The 22,633-nt window shown below is 41.6% G+C and overlaps 1 protein-coding gene across 3 annotated transcripts in view; it reads left to right on the top strand.

Annotated features, from left to right (window-relative positions):
* arhgap31 (Rho GTPase activating protein 31) overlaps positions 1-22,633 on the top strand; it is a 114,277-nt gene that overhangs the window by 48,271 nt on the left and 43,373 nt on the right. For all 3 annotated transcript variants that reach the window (XM_072260621.1, XM_072260623.1, XM_072260620.1), the window contains exon 2: positions 15,975-16,077. In XM_072260621.1, coding sequence (XP_072116722.1) covers positions 15,975-16,077 — 103 coding nt within the window. The remainder of the gene's footprint in view (positions 1-15,974; positions 16,078-22,633) is intronic.

Raw genomic sequence — 22,633 nt, 5'->3', positions numbered from 1 at the left:
TCCTCCATTAAGTTCAAGGAAACTTGGGAATCTTTTATTCAATATTTCCATACATATGACTTAAATTGATTTTCTTTTTGAATCCTTTTTCCTAACATTTAATTGTTTATGGAAGGAGGAACGGAGTCAAGGACAGAATAATTATAATTGACAAATTATGGCAGCCCAGTTTTTTTTTCTGTTTTGTTTTCTATTTAGTTTAGGGGGGTTTTGTTTTTTTTTTTGTTTTTTTTTCTTGAACAAATCTTTTGACCTTTTTTTTCCTTTTCAATTATCAAGAGATCAGGAGGATGTGTCTGGATGTGATATTTGGAACTTATGCTTCTATATATTACTGCTATTATTGTAATCCTGTTCTCTTGGTATTGTTATTATTGATATGTTCATTTAACTGATTATAATGCAATAAAAAGATTTGAAAAGGAATGTGTAAGGAAACCGACATGGCTACAGGGAGATCGTGCAAGCTCCATACAGAATATGCAGAAGCACCTAGTGGTCCATCACAAATGATTCTATGTCTGCCTTTCATAAAGGCTTAGGAAACCTCAGCCCTTTGAACACACCTACCAGCGATCCTTCATCCTCTCATTACGCCTCATTTTCCTAGTCAGAGCCCACAACGTACTCTTACTCAGCACCTATAATCTACAATGGCTGTCCTGAAGTGGTGAGGTGGTAAGAGGCCAGCTTCCCAACATTGTTTGCTGCGAGCCCTCAGAAATCCCGAACATACTGCACAATAAATTTTTCAATGTAGCAAATGAAAATTTCTAATACTGTTTGTGGCATGACTTTTGACTTCTTGTTGTACTCGCTGCTGCTGCTACTTGAAAACTCACAAATGTATCCTCCTTATTCATCTTGGTAAAGAACAATACCACCAAAGAGCCTACAGGCGTATCACCCAGTAAACAGCACACCTGCAAGCACAAATCCCCACCAAAACATGCCAGTAATTGCCTAATTGTGTTCAAACAGGTATCATTTGTGAGCCAAAGTCAAATTAACGTACAGGACATATTACCATATACTACCTTGAGATCCATTTTCTTGCGGGCATTTACAGGAAAATAAAGTAATAGAATAGAATTTATGAAGAATCATTCAGAAAGACTGACAACCACGCAATGTGCAAAAGAAGACAAACTGTGCAAATAAAAAAAGAAATGAACACATGAATTGTCGAGTCCCTGAGCGTGAGTCTGTGAGATGTGGAATCAGTTCAGAGTTGTATTAAGTGAAGTTATCCACGCCGGCTCTGGAGCCTGGTGGTTGTAAGGTTATAACTACTCCTGAAACTATAGTCACATGCTATAAAGCAAATTGCATCTATCCCTTCACCAGCATCTGCAAGCACAGTTCATATAGCACTAGATGTTAGTTACTGTCCACACTGCTAATGCACACTGCTTCGACAGAATGCATTCACGTCCATCACAGTTCATCAGTGGAATCATTGTTCACATCAAAACGGGGAAGATCAATGTAAAACAAGTACAGTATTTGGGTAACATGGTAGATTCAAAGAAAATCACTGAAACTACATCTTTATTCTGAACTGCTATAAGATTCAAAATTTACCATGAAAGCCATAAATATTCTTACTTTATTTACTTGGGTCTCTTGTATGTTGACCTGCTCTTTAAATTGGGCATGGCATTATCACAAAGTCTGGACCTCTAAGCTGCTTATTACTTGTGGTTCTCTCCCCGGAGTATAAAAGCAGCTTCACTATCCTTTTCTGGTTTAAGATGTCACTGGTGAACATCAGCGACTTCTGGCTGGTTGCTAACGAAACAAGCAAAACAACTAATTACTTTATTAATCACACTTTTTCTGGTAAACGAACATCACGAGAAATAGTCTATAACTTCCCTTTCGACTTGGAGGCAATTCGATGAGGCGGGGCAGTGGGCCCATCGCTGAGAGTGAGGGAGACCCGAAGTTCAATTGACTCAAATCGGAAAGTTTGGCTACAAGCTGAACCGAAGCGTATATCGAGGCAACTGAACCTGATGTTTGGACATCGACTTAGGCACCGGGCCAGATTTAAAAGTTAGTGTGTCAGGTGCGAGGGGAGGGATGCGCTGGTTCAGCTCACTGCTCAGTTATACCTACACTGCTCTGTGCTGAAGTTCAGATCAGCATTCGCTTCTGGTTATTGTTTGCGTGATTTGTTTTTTTTTGCTCTCTGCACATTGGGCATTCAACAGACTTGTTTTAATGGGTTCTTTTGGGTTTCTTTGTTTCACAGCTGCCTTATAGGAGACATATCTCAAGAATGTATAATATCCACATACAGTACTTCAATATTAAATGTACTTTGAACTTTTCACACCATATATCAGGTTGTTTAGGAGCAGAGTGCAATCATAGTTGTTCAAAATATGTCATGAATTAACATCGTCACCTATTGTTCATTCGATTTTGTATTGAAAGGCAAACACTAGAGGAGAGCAAACGAGAGAAAATCTGCAGATGCTGCAAATCCGAGCAACAGACACAAAATGCTGGAGGAACTCAGCAGGCCAGGCAGCATCTATGGAAAAGAGAACATCAACGTTTCAGGCCGAGACCCTTCGGCAGGACTGGAGAAAAATACCTGAGGAGTAGATTTGAAAGGTGGGGGAGGGGAGAGAGAAACGCCTGGAGACAGGTGAAACTTGGAGGGGGAGGGATGAAGCAAAGAGCTGGGAAGTTGATTTGTGAAAGAGACAGAAGGCCATGGAAGAAAGAAAAAGGCGGGGGTGGGGAGGAACACCAGAGGGAGGTGCTGGGTGGGCAAGGAGATAACATGAGAGAGGGAAAAGGAATGGGAAATGGTGAAGAGGCGGGAGGTATTACTGGAAGTCTGAGAAATTGATGTTCATGTCATCAGGTTGGAGACTACCCAAACAGAATACAGGGTGTTGTTCCTCCAACCTAAGTGTGGCCTTATCACGGCAATGGAGGAGGCCATGGATGGACGTATCGGAATGGGAATGGGAAGTGGAATTAAAATGGGTGGGCACTGGGAGATCCTGCTTGTTCTGGTGGACGGAGCGTACATGCTCAGCAAAGCGGTCTCCCAATCCACGTTGGGTCTCACCGATATATAGGAGACCACACCGGGAGCACCGAACATGGTATATGACCCCAACAGACTCGCAGGTGAAGTGTCAACACACCTGAAAGGACTGTTTGGGGCCCTGAATGGTAGTGAGGGAGGAGGTTTAGGGGCAGGTGTAGCACTTGTTCTGCATGCAAGGATAAGAGCCTGGAGGGAGATCAGTGGGGAGGGATGAATGAACAAGGGAGTCCCGTAGGGAGTGATCCCTGTGGAAAGCAGTAAGTGGGGGTGGGGGGAAGAAGATGTGCTTGGTGGTGGGATCCCATTGGAGGTGGCGGAAGTTTCTGAGAATTATGCGTTGGATGCGGAGGCTGGTGGGGTGGTAGGTGAGGACAAGAGAAACCCTATCCCTGGTAGGGTGGTGGGAGGATGGGGTAAGAGCAGACGTGCTTGAAATGGAAGAGATGTGGTTGAGGGCAGCATTGATAGCATTGATGGTAGAGGAAGAGAAGGCCTTTTCTTTGAAAAAGGAGGACATCTCCATCGTTCTAGAATGAAAAGCCTTATCCTGAGAGTGAATACGGAAGAAACTGAGGAATTGACAGAAGGGAATGGCATTTTTACAAGTAGCAGGGTAGGTCGGCTATGTGGAACAGTCTATGTTCCAAGCCCACACTGGTGACTGTCCCACACTTTTCCTACGCTACATCGACGACTGCATTGGTGCTGCTTCCTGCACCCATGCTGAACTCATCGATTTCATCCACTTTGCCCCCAACTTCCACCCTGCCCTCACTTCCCTCCCTTTTCTTGATCTCACTGTCTCTATCTCCAGAGACATGTTATCCACCGAAGTCTACAATAAACCAATGGACTCTCACAGCCACCTGGACTATACCTCATCCCACCCTCCCCCTTTTTATCTTCTATTGGCCTTCTGTCTCTTTCACCAAGCAACCTCCCAGTTCTTTACTTCATCCTTCCCCCTCCAAGTTTCACCTATCGGCTGGTGTTTCTCTCTCACCTCTCCCCTACCTTTCAAATCTACTCCTCAGCTTTTTTTTCTCCAGTCCTGCTGAAGGGTCTCAGTCTGAAATGTTGACTGTGCTTTTTTCCATAGATGCTGCCTGGCCTGCTGAGTTACTAGAAGAATGTACGTCACATATATAACACCACCATACACAATAGATAAGCCGGCTGGTAGAGTAGTGGCATCAGCGCCGGACTTCGGAGCGAAGGTTCCCAAGTTCGAATCCAGCCAGCTGCCTTGCATGCTTTCCATCCATGCTGGGTTGAGTGTCTTGCTAGCAACTTGGCCTCATAAAATAAGAAAGCCTGCTAAAAAAAAATCCCGATGACTCCACTCGGAGTTAAGGGCTTTCTTCTTCTTCTTACACAGTAGATAAAAAAACTTAACTCATTACACAGTAGAGTAGGGATGTGAGCACCTCCTGCTGAGGGAGTTTACCTTTGTATTGTAAAAATCAGGAAGACTTTATATCTTCTGCATACAAAAGCCTGGGAGAGTGTAGTTAGAATCATTAAAAACTGATCTAAGGATCTAGGTATAACATTACTGATATACCTGGATTTGACTGGACAGTTCTGATTGTACATTAGGCACTTTTCGAAGTGCCAATCTTGAACCAATATGATGTAAAGTATGGAAGACCATTGATGAATGAACACTTTAGCTGAACGCCAAAAATAGTTAGCCACTTTTTGATGAAAATTATCAACTGAAATGTTAGCACCTTATTTCTCCACAGATGCTATCTGGCCTGCTGCGTACTTCCAAAATATTTTTGTTTACAGTTCAGATTTCCTTCCAGCATCCACATTACCTGGCTATTGTGTTTTTCTGTGTCTACGTCTGTGTCTACACGTACGTGTGTGCGTGTGTGTGTGCGTGTGTGTGTGCGTGTGTGTGTGTGTGTGTGTTTGTGCGTGTGTGAAGGACCATGTCAATGTCCTGTACAATGACTAGAAACTTGCAATAGTAGGGCCACCTCACTCTAATGACCTGAACATCAGTTTCTCCAACTTCTAGTAATTTTCCCCTCCCTTTTCCCTCTTTTTCGATTCCCCACTCTGGCCCCTTGCCTCTTCTTCTCACCTGCCTATCACTTCCCCCTGGTTCTCCTCTTCCTTCCCTTTCCCCGTGGTTCACTGTCCTCTCCTGTCTGATTTCTTCTTCTCTAGCTGTTTTGCCTTTTCCACCTACCTCTTCCCAGCTTCTGCCTTCATTCCCCTCCCCCTCCCACTGGCTTCGCCCATCACCTTCTAGCTTGTCCTCCTTCCCCTCCCCCCACTTTCTTGTTCTGGCATCTTCTCCCTTCCTTTCCAGTCCTGATGAAAGGTCTTGGCCCAGAACATTGACTGTTAATTCATTTCCATAGACACCGCCTGACCTGCTGAGTTCCTTCAGCATTTTGTGTGTGTGCATTGCCACAGATTTCCAGCATCTGCAAAATCTCTTGTGCTTACAGTAGGGTCACAAATCAGATTCTGCTGCAGAAATCTTAAGACTTCAACTAGTGAAGCTGAATAAATTAATGTGTAAATGGCTGCTGCATGAGGGAGGCTCAGAGCGGTAAAGACAGAACTGAATGGCCAAGAATGTTGGCATTATTTACATACCAGCCAGCGCAAAAGCTGTCCTGTAACGGGGAGCAACTGTTTTTAGAAGTAAAATGAGTGGAGGTATTCAGAAAGTCATCTGCAGAGATTTTAAAAAATCAACTGCTGGTAGCTTTTGATATCAGAAGGCCAAAATCTAAATGCTTTGCCTTTTTAATATAATTCAAACTTGGACTGCAGTACAGTCTTGTACTGTTCAAACTTATGAATACAGCAATTCATATTCTCAGTTTGGGTGAGTCTGTGAGATTTTCCTTCATCCTACTTGGGCCTTCTCCAAAACTAAGTAAAAAACATTTGCAGACAGTGGTGTGTGTGGACTGGATCTAGTCTAGTGTTCGGTTACTATAGATATCACCACAGCAGCCAAAATGACTCACAGATGGAACCCACAGTGAATATCCGCCCGAAGTTGGGAAAAGTGTGGGAGGACTTTGGGATGTATGCTGTGGAAGGTGAAGCTGCAGACAGGTTCAAAGGGCAAATGAGAGGCAATGCTGACAGAGCAATGTGACACCTCAAATGCGGTGGAAGAAAACCTCTCTGCCCCTTGTTAGTGAGAGAGAGAGAGAGAGAGAGAGAGAGAGAGAGAGAGAGAGAGAGAGCGAGAGAGAGCCTGTGTCATGTCAAATTATTGAGTGAACAATGGTTTTTGCTGGACTGCAGATCATGATCTTTCTTTGGGTGCTTTGTTATTGCTCGCTTGGCGGATGGTGGACGCAGACGCTTCCTGCTGGAACAAATGGGGAGAGGGCTGATGCTTTGTGGGAGGGGGTGGGGATCTTTGGGGTTCCAACGTTTTTACTGTCATTCATTCTTCGAGGTTTTCTTCTGTTTCGCAGATGTCTGCGAAGAGTAAGAATTTCAGGTTGTATAATGTATAGATTATCTGATATTAATTGGTACCATTGAACCATTATTAACCTGCAACAAGGCTGAAAGGGTGTGACATTTCCAGTTAGAGTTGGGAAATAAACTCTTTCCCTCAATCGTCAGCCACTAAATGCCCAGAGGGAAATCTGTAAAACACTGCACCAGAGATACCAGGGTTGCTTTCTAATTAGAAAAATGCAGCTCATGGTTGATTTTTGAAACAAGTAATCTGACTTCATGTGGCATTGCTCCTGAAACAATGCCAGAGTGGATAATGACTGCAGGTAGAGCAGAATAGCGTGACTCGTTGATCATAGTCTTGTGCATCAATGAAGTCTCTCTTCTATAACTGATCTTTTCCTATAATTACTCCTCCTTTCAGGCAACCGACACTCCCAACTGCCACTTCACCCTGTTATTTTCCCCTCCTTGTCAAAGGCCTGATGGTCTTGTGAGTGTTGCTCAAATCACTCAAGATCAGAAAGGCTGGTGTATGGCAATAGTAGAGACATTATACTGTATTAGATTTGTTTTATTTCTCACACTTATTTTGATATATATGTGACAAATAAAGCTAATATTTATCTTTTCATTATTTTTGTATATCAAGCTTGCTATCTCTCCATGTTCTCTCTCTCTCTCAATGTCACTCACATTGACTCTCATTTTCATTCTCTCCCCAATCTCTTATTCTATCCAATATCCCCATTTCTTCCTCCTTATCTCCATCTCTGGTCATATTCTCCCCCTCATCTCTCTTTCTTTCCAGTTTCTCTGTTTTCAGTCTTTCTATCCATGGTTACCCTTGAACTTGTCTGCCTGCCTCCCTCCCTCTCTCCTTCTGCAAGGCATTTGCCTCAGAGATCAGATCACTCGAGAAGACAAACAGCAACTACACGGCAGGGCAAATGACTTCAAGGCCACGTCCAAAAAGATAAGTGGCAGGTGCCGCAGAAATGGCAGGCAATGGCCATCTCAGTTGTATCATCCGTCCTGAAAATGTTAATGGCATCATTACTGCAGAGTCCTTGTCATTAACATGCTGAGCACTAGTAAAGAACATTGCTTTCGTGTTTTGCGCTTCACTAAAGAGGTTCCCTTGAAATGTGTCCTCTGCTGCAGCCACGCCAGCAAGCAGAGCAGAACAAGGACAGTGTTGCCAGGTACTATCAAGTTCAGCATGGCCAAGACATATTACTCTCTGCAGACAGAAGCTGAAAATATTTGCAATGTATCACAACTTTGCACGTTCTGCTGCATAAGGGAGAATGCAGAGGCACTTTTAAAGAAAGCCGACTATTTAGTTCCCTCTTGCTGGTAAGCAGATCTCATCAGACAGTGAGCATGTGGCTTCCACCAGGATTAGAAATGCAGCCTGCTCGCTCAAGCAAGGGGCGTGCATTGTGAACTTCATGCAGTCAATTTGGGCGTCCTGCTGTAAGTTGCTGGCAATGTGCTTTGGCTGTGATAAGTGGGCACTGAGGCTTCTAGCAGTTTAAATATGCAAGCTTCTCATGGACCACGTGAATGTTGGGAATGAAAGGTTGATGTTGAGAGTGTGGTGAACTGAACAGGGTATTGGGGGAATATGTGATTTGTCAATGCATTTACTGACCTTGAATATGTAAGGCTTTGAACTTCTTACAACGCTACATTCAGGAATTCTGAGCTTGCTTTCCAGCACTGAGATCCACCATTATCTGCTGCCGCTATCTTCTGAGTGTGAGGCTCCCGGCCTCCTGCGTGCACCAGATAACTCCATTGCTTTGCACTTCCTCCAACTGCCCATGGATGCGGCACCCACAACTCGATACTTGCTGCGCCATTTGTCAGCGTTTCCCTGGATATGACTGCCCGTGCTTGTTCCAGCTGAAATTCTGCTCCATGAAAAGGAGTGCAGAGTAATTTTCGGCAGTGCAAACAACCTTAACCAGAGCAAGCCCTCACGATATTCCCCCCCTCCCGTTCTACTATATCCACACAATCAAATACACCTCCAGCAGTAGCTCAATGCTGAAATCATGCACAAAGTCAGTGTCTGAATGTCAAGCAATAGGCAAAGGTTAACTGCAAACCAACTATCTGTTTACAGGAACGATCCAATTTGGTCTTTGTTTTGTACACAAAGAATAATACAAATGGAATGCAACAAAGCATCCATTGACTGGGCTGATGCCTGACTCCAAAAATTATAGTTAAAGCTATAACCAACACGGAGCTAAGAGAATTGTTTACTGAAATCTCTCAAGAGGACTGAACCGAGCCAGAGTAAGAGTGTGGTGTGGTGGTGGTAGAGATGGGTGGGGTCCAAGAAACAGAGAAACTTCATTGCATCATCTCCAGTTGAAGCATTACTTCCCGCACCCTGCAACACTCTGCAAACCTCATCACAAGTGCCTTTGCAGCCTCCGGAAGCAAGACCGAGGAAGCCTGGGAATGAGTTTTAGCCCAACCATGATTCAAAGGAGAAGCAGAAAAGGTTCCTGCTAACAGACGTAAAATCCCAAACATCACCACCTGAAATAAAACCTATAGTCAGTCTCCAAACCAGGGATTCTACACACCAGACACACCATAGGTTTCATTCCTCTCTTCCCAACAGCCAGCAGAGGGAGCAAAGCCAGAAAGACCATTTAAATTACCTCGACACCTAACCATATTGATTCAAAGAAGAATATCCTCTCAAGCATATCCAGCGTCACAATCCCAGGAAACTCAACCTGTTCAGCAGAGGAAATGCCCTGCAATAATAGCTGACAACTATCATTGCTGGCTGTGGAAAAAAGCATCCTCCTTCAGGACCTAGTTCAGCAAGAAGTTCCCACAAAAATGTGCGCCTGAAGTACACTGGGCATCAGAACAAGGTCTGGCTTTGCCTGGAAATAAGGAGACAAGAGCCTCTTCCTTATGACTCGCCAACATGAACTACCTCCTCCGTGAGGCAGGACACGCACATCAGCCTGCATATTCACTACTGCCAATCCCCAGCAATCAACAGTGCATCAGCACTGTTGCCCCCCTCCTCCACCTCCACAAAATGACTGATTCCAAGGCCAATTAACGCACCAGCAGCCTCAACCGCTTGCTGCATCATTCCCAGTGTACGAAGTCTGGAACTGGTTTTTCAATTCTCTCACACAGGAAGAAATTTCATGAACTATATTTGGCAATGTACCCTCTCATAAGATGTCTAGATATACAGTTGCCTCTTTAAATGCATTGGGGAATGTTTTTCTTCATCGTATAATATCTTTGTTACAATATATGGATGTGTATGGATATATTTACTAAGGACTTATAATAAATTTAAATATAAAATGTTAAAAGAATGTGCTAACTAAGAATATCAATCTATCTGCCAGAATGCAGGGCCACCTCTCCTGTTTTCACTAGTTCTCAGTCGTACCCCTCCTTTGTAAATGATGACAGCAGCTGATCTGTATAATTCTCTTTGCAAACAGCGCTCAGCACGCCTCAGGGTCCAGGGCTTAAGCCTGCTACATTTTCAACACAGCAACAACACTCTCATGTTGGGTGTGTTACCTTGCTTTACTGAAACAAACAACCAGTTTTCATTTCCTGTGACCTCAACCTTCCTGCTTGCAATGGAAACAGCCATTCAAAATCTTGATTTAGCAATGACACAATGCAGGGAATGAGCTCGTTTTTCAAAAGGGCCAAACCCATCGGCAATATTGCCATACTTGGAATGTGTCAATAAAAGGACCTCAATGTCCTTGTTCTGGTGGGAAGTAAACAAATATATTGCTATGAGAAAATCCTGATTTAACTTGTTGCACCCTTTTTAAAACCGCTTTCACGACATCCTGTGCATTATGTGTTAATTCAAAGTTTTCTTTTAGATCAACGAAAATTTCAAAGCTTGCTTTTGTGCAAAATCATCATCTTGTTATGTTTTTTTTGCTGCCTAATTCCCAACGCGTTATTATTTAAGAATTAAATACTCTGGGCAATTTAAAGTTTTGAAGGCAACTTGCCAGGATGGGAACTGGAAATTTTAAATGTGTAAAGGTTTTGCGCACAAATTTCCGCAAGGGAAAAGGGTAAAAGGCGGGCTCATTATCTTATTGGTGGGAACAAGACCAACTCTTCAAGCAGCCGAGGTCAATTTTCTGTAACAACTCAGGTCTATGTATGTGGTGTCTATTGAGAAGATAATAAAGGAACCTGGTGAAATTTGGCAGAACCAGTCCTGGACCTCCGTAGTGAGTGGATCCTGGTACTTACACAGCAAATACCTCCATCCGCCTTATGGAGGCTTAGATGTGTTGACCCAGGATTTGCTGGCAAAGTGTACCTCACAGTGTACCTCATTGGTTAGATTTTTTTTCGCTAACGTGACTGCTTGAAAATGTTTTGGCCTTTTATTTACTTATCTCAGATGTGGCACATTTGAGACGGTAGTGGGGTTTGGCTTAACTGTCCATCTCTTTAGAAAGATTTGAGAGTGAGAATTGAGAGAAGATAGTGAAGGAAAAAAAATGCTGAATCAGATTCAAACCAGGTAAAGAAAGAGAAATAAAGAAGAAAGTAAGAAGATGGGACTGAGAAATAAAGAAACGTAAAGAAAAAATTTCAGCAATGTGCTTAAAAATCACGATCACAATCGCAAACACTTAACAGCAGAAAGAAGCTTCAGAAATTAAATTGTCAATTTTATTTAGCTAAGAAATCAATTGGCATTGCAAAAACATAAGTCTCCTCATTAAAAAAGCTACTTAGCTGCTAAGTAGCTGCTGTAACTCTTTGCAGCAGGTTCAATTATTTTTGAATAAGCAATGACGGCTTATTCGAAGGAGCTCTCTAGAATGAGAGATACTGGAATCGATGCTGAAGATCAAAGTCCATAAGTCAGTCGGAAGTACGGAAGTCAGGGCCCATTGGCTGAGGCCCTAGTCTGTGATCTGCAAGTCCAGTGGGGAGGCAGCAGCCAGGTATTTGCAAGCCCGTGACTCCATCAGAGTCTGGAAGCCTGCAGCCAGCCTGGTCTGGGGTTGGAGGACTCTCTGTGAGTGAGTGGCAGGAAGGGGGCTTGCTTTGATGTTGTTGTTTTGTTGCTGTTGCTCTGCTGAATACTGGGGGCCTGCTGTGCTGGTGTCAGAATGTGGGGCAATGCCTGCAGACTGGCCCCCAGCACGTCCTTGGGTTGTGCCGGCTGTTGATGCAAATGACACGCCTCACTGTATGTTTTGATGTTCATGTGATAAATGAATGAATCTGAATCAGAATAAATGAAATGGTTCAAGAAGGCTTCACAGCCAAGCGTTATAACCTCCGGGGCAGTCAGTGTGGAAGCAGCCCTCAAAGAGAATTAGAATCAGGTTTAACATCTCCGGCATATGTCATGAAATTTCTTGTGGCAGCAGTACATTATAAAAACTATAGATTAGAATAAGGAGTATATATAAAAATTGTAAAAACGCTGTTGTCTACATCTGTAATATCCTTATATCCCAGCTGGAGAGTTGTATGAAATGGTATTGCCAGTTCTTGTTACTGGTCAACACATCCAGCCAGTAGCTGCTGTGCTTCATAACCAATGGTGCAGTTCCTGCTCTGCTTGAGAAAGCTAGTAATTAAACCATTTATGTAAAACCCACACCAATGATGATGAGAAAAGCCAGGCGTTGGTTGGGGAAAATATACTGTGGTTCCCCACACTTGTCAGAGTGGGCAATGTGATCTGTTCCCCTCACGCAGGAAGACAAACAGAATGGCAATTTAACATCAGCTCCAAATTTCAACATTTTCCTGAGCATAGTTCTACCTCTTTACTATGCCAAATAACTTTCTTCAGAATCAGGTTTAATATCACGGGCATATATTGTGAAATCTGTCTCAATTATGAAATGAGACTTGAGTCCACAATCTTCTCATTTTATGAATTAGGTTTTGGCTGAAGATGGATTTTATTCCTTGAAAGTAATCGTGGATACAGATCAGCTTGTTCTGAATTATGCAAATGTTGTGTTTCTAAGCTGAGTAGCCAGTGAAGTGATGGTCATTTTGAACAAAAGGGGTTTTTGGAGTGTTAATTGAAATAAGTCTACGAGGAGTGATTGTTAAGTTTGTGGCCTACGGTAGAAGGAGTCAATTTTAGAAAACATAGCAAATTTATTTTTCAACATAGTCCCCCTCCTACATGTACTCACTTAGTCCAGTGGTCGTGGAGCATACAGATTCCTTCTTTGTAGAAGTGGACCACAGCAGGGGTGATTGATAAGTTCGTGGCCTAAGGTAGAAAGGGATGAGTTGTTAACTTCAAACTTCCTGCATTATCACTCAGAACTGCACATGCATGTAATGAGAGTGTCTTGGACCTCCAGGTAGTCCACAGCAGGGGTGATTGATAAGTTTGTGGCCTTAGGTAGAAGGAGATGAGTTATACCGCTCACGTTACATGCATGTGCAGTTCAACTCTTTGAGTGAAAATACAGAAAGTTTGAAGTTAATAACTCATCTCCTTCTACCTTAGGCCACAAACTTATCAATCACCCCTGCTGTGGACCACTCTAGAGGTCCAAGACTCCGACTTCCACAAAGAAGGGATCCGTATGCTCTACGACCGCTGGGCTAAGTGTGTAAATGTAGGAAAAATAAATGTGCTAGGTTTTCTAAAATTGACTCCTTCTACCTTAGGCCATGAGCTCATCAATCACTGTGTGTGTCACTGTGTCAGTCCTTTTCTCACATCTTCAATGCTGCTGGTTGTAGCTGTTCTCATCTGCCAGAGGACCGACCCACAAACTCTGCCACTAATCCCTGCTGGCACTAGTCTGACAATCAACCTGAACTCAGTGAAGCCTTGCCCTTGGGTGGGGATGGTTTGATTCTAATGACACTGCAAGAAGTCAAATAAAGGAACTGCAACTTTATAAGCCACTCTTTCGCGTGCGGTAGCATTGAATCCGTCAGACGTGTAGCTTTAAGTTGATACACACTGGCACAATTTAAAGTTTCTTGTCAGAATGAGGTTTCTATTTTACATTTATTTCCATGATTTCATTCCAATCATTTCTCTTTCCTATTCGTAACTCTTTAATATTAAATCAGGAGTAATATTGCAAACATGGAACAGTATTGTGGGCTAATGTGTTTCTGGGACATGGTGATCTTCATCTTAGCTGTAACAAAACCCAATTTCCCTCGGGATCAATAAAGTATATCTATCTATCTATCTATCTATCAATTAAGTGCTCATGAAATTATTAATGTGTTTACTTTAATTTTCCAAAATCCACTAGATTTAAAGAAGGCTCTTTTAGATTAGAAAATAGCAAATATGACTCCTTTATTCGAAAAGCAAAAGAGAACAGAATGCAGCTATTTCAAATGAGGTAGCTTAATTCTGTCAGAAAGAAAACGTTGGAAGCTATTATAAAGGACATTATAGAAAGTCAGCATTTTGTGACAGGGAAATCATGTCTGACCAACATGTTAGAATTATTTGAGGATGTAATCTGTGCTAAGAGAACTAGTGGATATATTGTACATAGATTTCCTGAGGACATTCAGCAAATGTCATGTCGTTAGTTACTGCCAAAAATAAAAGCTCATGTCATAGGAAGCAACACATTTGCATGGGCAGGTGGTTAGCTGGCTAATGCGAAACAATGAGATGGCATTAGTGGTCCTTTTCAGGTTGGCAAGTATGTAATCAGGATTAGCATTAAGGCTTCAACTTTTTATATTTTATGTAAGGGATTAGGACGAAGGACGAAATGTGGTTAGTAAATTTACTGTTGGCCCAAGGGCAGGCAACAGAACAAAATATGAAGATAAAATACCAGGGCAACAAGGAGATTTAGATGAGTTATTAAGGGGACTAATAACTGGGAAATAGATTGCAGTTTTGGAAATGTGAAGTTATTCATTTGGAAAGAAAAGTAAAAAGGAAGCATATAATTTAAGTGACAATAATTACAGAGGTGGGTGATGCAAAGAGACTTGGGTGTCTTGTGTGACACCCAAAAGGCTGTTCTATGGATACTGCAGGTGACCAGAATCAGAATTTGGTTTAATATCACCGACATATATTGTGAAATTTGTTAACTTAGCAGCAACAGTACAATGCAATGCATGATAAATAAATGAAAAAATAAATCAATTACAGTAAATATATATATATTAAATAGTTCAATTAAAAATAGTGCAAAAATAGAAATAATAAAAAAGTAAGGTAGTGTTCATTTAGAAATCGGATGGCAGAGGAGAAGAAGCTGTTCCTGAATCACTGAGTGTGTGTCTTCAGGCTTTAGTTGTGGTAACAACGAGAAGGGGGCATATCCTGAGTGATTGGGGTCCTTAATAATAGACATGGCCTTTCTGAGGCACCACTCCTTGAAGATGTCTTGGATACTATGGAGACTGGTATCCATGATGGCACTGAAAATGATTGCTTATTGAAAAGTAAATTGGTTACAAAGGTAGGATTCTAATGTTATGCCTTCAGCAATGTGCTGGGGATTTTTTTTTCCATTTCTGCCCTTCCACAGACAGTCACTACTTGTATGTAAATGCAGGGCATTAATACTGCTTTTATTCAGTTCCTCAACCAGTCCAACCTATTCTACCCAGGGAGCAATAAATTCCTATTTCTGTCTCTTCATTCCTCCCATTTAAACTGTCATCTTGCTACAATGGTTCTTGAGAGAGGGACAAATGAAACATTTCTCTGCAAATAAATTCCATGCCCAGGAACATACTTCCTTAATATAATTTCATAATAAGCTTGAACAATGTACAAACTGGACCCAGAAGAAGTGGAGAGGCCCAGGCTCTGCAAGTTATTTCCCAACTTTTGAAGAACACACAGATTCTAAGAGTTAAGGGCAAACATGCTCATTAGCTCTCCTTTTATATATTGTAGATAGTCTAAGTGCAGAGAGACACAGCCCACTTTGCCTCACCTCCCCTCCCTGCTGACCAAAATTATTTGACTCTGGAACCTGGATTAATGCACTGAAATTCATGGCAACAAAAAGTTAAGATCCTGTGCACCATGCTTGGCTGTGCAAAGTATTACTTTATAAGATCCTTCTAATCTTAAAGGAGTTTTTCAAAAATCGAGCTGCATTTTCTCATGCGAACTGAATCTCTGAAAGCTTAAGTTAGAATGTGCCATTGTAGCTGTGGTGAGCAGTAGTGCAGAATGAATATTTACTCAGTATATGTTACAGTCGGAGAAAATGCTATGTGGATTTAAGCTATTAACTAAAAGAAAAAGACACACTTTACCAAATATATTTCTGTGAAGCTTTTAAAGATCAAGGTTCACTTTTCTGAAGATGTTTTCATTTTATATTTCTGTATAGTCATCAGCTAAGGAGAAAGAGATTGAATGCATTGAGCACTGAAACAATTGTCCATCTTTTCTTTATTTAAATAGTTCCTCAAGTCCTCAAAAGCTGTGCAGAATTCATTGAGAAACACGGCATTGTAGATGGGGTCTACAGACACTCAGGGATTACATCCAACATTCAAAGGCTAAGGTAAGGCATCACTTGTGGCAGCTTTATCTGGTTTTAATGGTGTAAAATTGCACAAGTAGATCTTACATTGAGACAACACTCCATATTTGAAATCCTCCAGGTTAAGCTAAGCTTTATCCTTAAACATGAATTAGTGCAGATGTATTGTGTTTGACCTGAAAGATGTCAATAGTACCTGTTTTTACCCGTTGAAGGCAACCTCAGTACCGCACGAAGTCCCCTCTTGACCTGGTCTTTAGCACTGTACAAATCTCTGATTAAAGCATTTGAAATTTTAAAAGGTAAAAATGCCTTACATTGTTTTTGTTAATGTAAAGAGCATCTTAATAATGACCAATCAAAACAGAAAATGTTGGAAAAGTGCCACAGGTCGGACAGTATGTGGCAAACAAGAGGCGGTCAATTTTTCGGATCAGTGATTCTTTTGATTTTCATTTAAAAATTACCAATTTGAATTTAAATAAAACCTTGTCCCTTCTACCTGCATCATCTTTTATATGGAGTCAGAAAAGGCTTGATGTCCGTTTTATTCCAGCGCCAAGAGAGATAGGGCACAAAATGGTGTTAGTGGTCTATTCATACTGACGCAAATATTGGTGAAATGGAACTTTGTGCTGCAACTTACAGTTTTTAAGCACAGCAAGAGGATTAACGCATGCCAATTACCAACTCTGGGCCAACAGGCAAAGCGACTCAGACAGGGAAAGCTTTGATTTGTATGTGTATGGTCAGCACAGCACAAAGTTAACTTGAGTCACTGGCACCCTGGGTCAAACCGCTCTCTCATATTCCAACACCATTCTCTGTAATCACCCTTCTACCCCTGAGTATTGTTTGATAGGACAGCCTAGTATCAAGTCACCAGGATCTGATCAGCGATGTCGGGACGTACAATCAATGAGCCTTCAAACCCCCACCATTTAATCTGTCAGTTCACCATCTCTCGCTATATATCACTTCCTCACCCCAGGTTTGAAGTGCCATCCGGGCACGCATGGCTGGCTGTCTCCCAGGAGTCATGTCTGACCTTGCTGATGGCATGAATTACGATATGTGGCCCTGGGTTTGCAGCAGTTCGGTTTGCCCTGCACGTCACCTTCACAGTAAATCACTGAAAGTCGATTGCTTCATGTGTTCAGATGTCTAAAGCCTAAACAATGTGTGTTTACTTTCTCATTAACATTCCATGGGTTCTTTCTTCATTTATGGTGCCGAGATCACGGGGGAATTATACCACCAGAACATATTGCACTTGGTAACTTCCATTTCTGGCAATGGTGCCCTGGCTCCAATGATATTCATAGCTCTTGTGATCCATGTGTAACATCTAATTTAGATCCCATCAAGGAAAGAGGAAGTACACCGAATTTTCAAAGGAGCTGCTCTAAATGTGTTTAGTTTCCGAGAAAGAGCGTACATTTGTAAAGTGACTAATTGTGTCCTCTAGATATCACAAATCCTACAGTGCAGACACTACTTTTTGGGTAACTGCAACATGTTTTAATTAACCACCAGCAGTAACAAAAGAAAAGAATATCTATGTCAGATTTTTGTTAAAGGGAAGGATGTTGACCATCAGATGAAAAGCGGTCCCTAATCCCTTCCAGTAGTGTGTGCAATGGAATGCCGAGTTCAGCTTCACAGTTATGCAGGATTTCCTCCTTATAATGGAGTATCAGTCTGAATGACATACTCATCTCTGTCGTGTCACAGAAGTGAAATTACTTTCAGCTGCCACATTGTTTTCAGGTATCAGTAAGCGATTGTCTCCAGTTATCATTAAGCTTTATTCTCTTCAGTACCTTGCTGTAACTTTTGCTTCTATATTTTTATTTTACTTATAAATACATCTAGTTTCAGCCTTTATACAAACGGTTGTTATTGTGTAGATCTTCTGTCCTCTGAGTTAGTGAAGGGAACATGCTTGGGTCTTCCATAGTAACACCAAATAATTGACCATAGTTTGTGGCTATCGACTTATCAAAGTTGTGGACTTCAAGTCTGAAGATTCATTCAGGATTGTTTAATGTCATTTTCAGTACACAAGAGTAAAGGAGAATGAAATAATTGTTACTCCAGATCCAATGCAGCTCAAAAAAAAACACAGTAAGATAAAGAACAGAATAATAATAAAACACATAATAACTATAAATACATAAAAAGCTGATATATATAGATTAATTATATGTCCATAAAGTGACATTAAGCATAGGAATGTCTATACATAAGGTGACTGACAGGAATGATAAGTAATGGTGGTGGGAGTGTTGAAGGGTGGGTTAGTGGGTGGAGGTGTTGATCAGCCTTACTGTTTGGGGGAAGTAACTGTTTTTGAGTCTGGTGGTTCTGGTGTGGATGCTACGTAGCCTCCTCCCTGATGGGAGGGGGACAAACAGTCCAAGAGCTGGGTGCATGGGATTCTTCATGTTGTTACTGGCCTTTTTCCAACACCCTTCTGTGTATATGTCCTTGCTGGTGGGTAGGCTGGTGCCATTGATGTGTTGGGCAGTTTTGACTACCCAAATGTAGACCCTTCCTATCTGCCGCAGTGCAGTTTCTGTACCATGCAGTGATGCAGCTTGTTAGGATGCTCTCTGCTAAAATTGATGTGAGTATAGATGTGCATTGTCCAGCTCTCATCAGCCTGCTCAGAAAGTAGAGGTATTGGTGAGCTTTCCTGATTGTGATTAAAGTGTTCTGGAACCAGGGATGCCTTCTTCTTGGAGTTTGAAACCTCTTGCAGCTGATGTAAGAGTGTACGAATGGCATGAATCCTCCCGAACAAAGAGGCAGGTGTGAGATGGTTTAATTTTATCTGCATGTAATATGGATATGCTTAATATATTGCCCTATACAAAGACAATGGAAAATAACATGAATAATGAGCGACTCATCTGACACTACCATTATGCACTATTACTCAAAGCTGGAATTATTATGCACTATTACTCAAAGCTCAGTCTTCAGTTCATTAAAGGCTTTATTTGGTGAAAATGTATTCCAACTAGTTTTTTTTTAATTATTCGGGAACTTTTAAAGCCCTTTATTCATTTGGTTCTGATGCATGTTTTCAAATTACCAATTCTCTTTGTTAGAATTTAGTAAAGCTTTCAGTAAGGTACTGAAGGTAATTACCTGCAGATTGTGTTTGCATACCATATTTTATGACACAGTCTTAAGATTTCAATTCATTCATCACAATTAATAGTATGTCATGTTAGATCTGTGTTTATGTGCAAAATATTAAAGGAACTGTTAAATTTTTTAATTTACTGAAGGAACAGGGTGGTCAACTGTGAAGAACAAAATAGTAAGGATCACAATAGATATTAAGCTACTTTCCTGTAAGTCACTTGGTCTTTGTTCTTCTGGGAAATGTTTCTGCCTATCAGCGAGTCTATCTCACATTTCATAAAGTTTCCATTTGGTTTACCTTCCCGATAATTCATTAATGCATCCAGTACTTTAACCGCTTGCCACGAGTTACATGGGATTTATTTTATATAGAAAATATTTAGAGAATCAAGTTAAATGTCTGCCACATATTTTGAGGAACAATTCACACATCCTTTCTCTCACCTGTAGTTCAAAAACAACTGCAAGCTGACTTTGGAGGGTTCTTTCCAATAGGCTTGAAACAAGCATCTGAGCTGCTATCTGTGTTGACATGTAAGATATTGTCCACAACTAGACAGAGACACTCAGGTTTTGTCATAGACTCTTTACAAATAAAGTGCTTGGACTAAAATCCAGAAATGGAGTGGCCATCATAGTCTGAAAGAACTTACCAAGCTTATGATCCATAAAAGACAGGGTAGTAAGTGGAGGGGACACTGTTACTCCTGAGGCTCCTGCAGAAATACAAAACATCCAGAGTTGAATATGGAACAGCTGGTTACTGATGGCCACTGAATTAAAACCATGTCTGCAACCAGTAACACCGTGGGATGACATTGTCTCCAAGGACTGCATTGGGTCAAGAGAACAGTTCACCCCACCACCTTCTCAAGAGTAGTTAAGGAGTGCAAAGCATTCCAGCCTTCCTTTTGATACCCATATCTGAGAATAAATTAATAATATTTTCCAGAAAGAATTCAAGAACATGGATAATTAAACATCTCGTCATGAATTGTAATTACAAAATTATAGCCTGCAAAGGGTCAGGTGGTGCATGTCGTTTCTGCGGGGTCAACCAAAGATCACAAGACATTAAGAACTTGAAGTACTGCAGGTCTACTCCTTCAGCAAGTTGCTCGTTGGTGGAGGAACTGAAGGAGCTGGATGGTGCAGACCGTGCTGCTACTTGAGTCAGAGAGACGGCGGAGAAGTCATTGTGCGATAGAGATATGCAGTATAACAGCAAGTGATCATCTTAGTCACTTTTCTTGAGATTGCAAGACCCTGTTGGACATTGTTGATGTAGAATGCTGTAAGCCAGATTCTACTGATTTATTGGCCAATGGTAGGGGTGGACAGTGAGGGAGCTGCATACCCTCAATTGTAGCAAGGACTAGGCCTCAAGCCATGGGGTTGCCTGTTTACAGCTGACCAGGAGAGAGACACCATAGCCAGTGCACTCCACCAGAGGCGATGTGGCACGACGTCCAAGCTGGAGTCGGTGCAGCCCTCTATGTTTGCTTGGCGGGAGACAAGTTGTATTCTGGTCAACTACAGATTTCTGCAAAATTTACGGACTCTGTCTTAGACTACATTTTTTGTGTGACTGTATCTTACTGATATCTTATACGTGCTTGCTATCTTATACTGTATGTGCTGTCTGTGCTTTGTGCAGTGTATGACTGTTGGTATTAGGTTTTACACATCAGCCTCAGAGTAATGCTGTTTCATTTGGCTGTATTCATGGGTATTCATGTCTGGCTGAGTGACAATTAAACTTGAACTTGTAATTCAACATGTGAACTTGCATTTGCTGCAGAAGGAATCCTTCTCAATGCAAAATTAAAAGTTGTGGCTTGCTTCAAAGTTTAATGAACTTAAGCACTGATTTATGGATGCTTACCACACAGCATTAAGGATGTGAATAGCTGCCCCTCCAAAAGCAGTCAGATTAAATCCTTGCAACCCCTCAATGCTCATGTTCTTCCTTCCTCACCAATAACTCTGTAAGACATCTTTCCAGAGAAGTGATGTATAGAAGTTGTATTGTCTTCCCTGCTACCCCTCCCCCCACGATAGGTGGATCCAGGGTAGGAAATTCTTTCCTGGCTGTCTTGAAATACTAAGAGCCCTCCTAAACCCACCATCGTTTCTGAGATATAACATCAAGAGCAAAGTCAGGTATCGAGCAGGTGGGAACTCTGGTGCATGAGAAGACTGAAATTCCTTATGATTAGGTACATAATGGACTGGTTCTCTTTCCCAGCACAGGACTGTGTCTGTATTCTGTGCTGCATCACCATCACGTTCACAAGTAGGACATAAGTCAGCAGAGCAGGAAAGGAGGCAGAGATTCTGCAGCACAGAAACATTCTCCATTTTAAGCTGCCAAATATTGTTGGGGCGGATTTGTTCTGAGAAATACTGGGAGCGCTCATTGTTAATTGTTTCATCTGAAATTTCTTTGAATGCCAATTCAATAAAAAAAATGACCTAATTTTGACTCTTTGGCTATTAGTACTTACAGAGCCATCTCTTCTCAAGTAGCCAACTTTAAACGGCTCCTCCATTGCCTGTGATCCTACATTGCCAAGCAACAGTGAGGCAATAGTCAATCCTGCCTGGCAGACACATTTGAAAGACTCAATCTAAAGATCACTATTACCAAAGGAAACTTTCCAGCACCAAACCTTGCTGCAATAGCAGGCAGCAATCGGTCACAAAAACAAGACATAAAAGCATTAATTACTGGACCCATTTTGTGTTTTGACAGTAGTGTTTGATTTTTAATCGGAGTTCTGAATCAGTGCATGCCACATAATACTGGTCCACAAACAATAATTTGCATTGCACGCCTTTAAAGATAATTTCATGTGACTGACTGTTGGCTATAATGGCAGAAAGTTTTGCAACAATAAGTTCTCTTTGGTAAAAATGAGTTTTTGTTTGAGGTTTTTAATGCTTACAGTTGCTAAAAACCATCCTGGATCAATAAGTTGCATTCAACCATTAAAGGTCATATAACAAACAGCCTTGCTTAAGTTAAGTAGTGACCATCCACAGATAACCAGTTGCAGTGTAGTTCAGCTCTCTAATACACACGTCTGCTCTGCTAAACCACAAGCAAGTGTCACATTGGTGTTCCACCCTTGGTGGGTTCACAGGAGGTGCAAAGTGACAACTAAAGATAGCTGTTAAAAACCAGCCCGTCCTTCTGCTTTCATGCTCAGTCATGCAACACCAGAAGTGTAGAGCGTTTCGTACCACACCCATGCTGTCCTTTTAGTTCTCCAATATTTGTTCCAATAACACTACTACTGAATCTCCATCTGCTGCACTATAGAACAGAACTAAGGGAATAACTCCTGTCAAATAAAAATGCAAACTCCTTGAAGCAGATAGTGTTTATGGAGAAACCGTCAGTGCCGTTCAACTGTTT

This window comes from Mobula birostris, chromosome 6 (genome assembly GCF_030028105.1).
Source record: "Mobula birostris isolate sMobBir1 chromosome 6, sMobBir1.hap1, whole genome shotgun sequence".
In the NCBI taxonomy this organism is placed as follows: domain Eukaryota; kingdom Metazoa; phylum Chordata; class Chondrichthyes; order Myliobatiformes; family Myliobatidae; genus Mobula; species Mobula birostris.
Note: the sequence above shows the minus strand (reverse complement) of the source record. Positions and strands in the feature narration are given on the sequence as shown.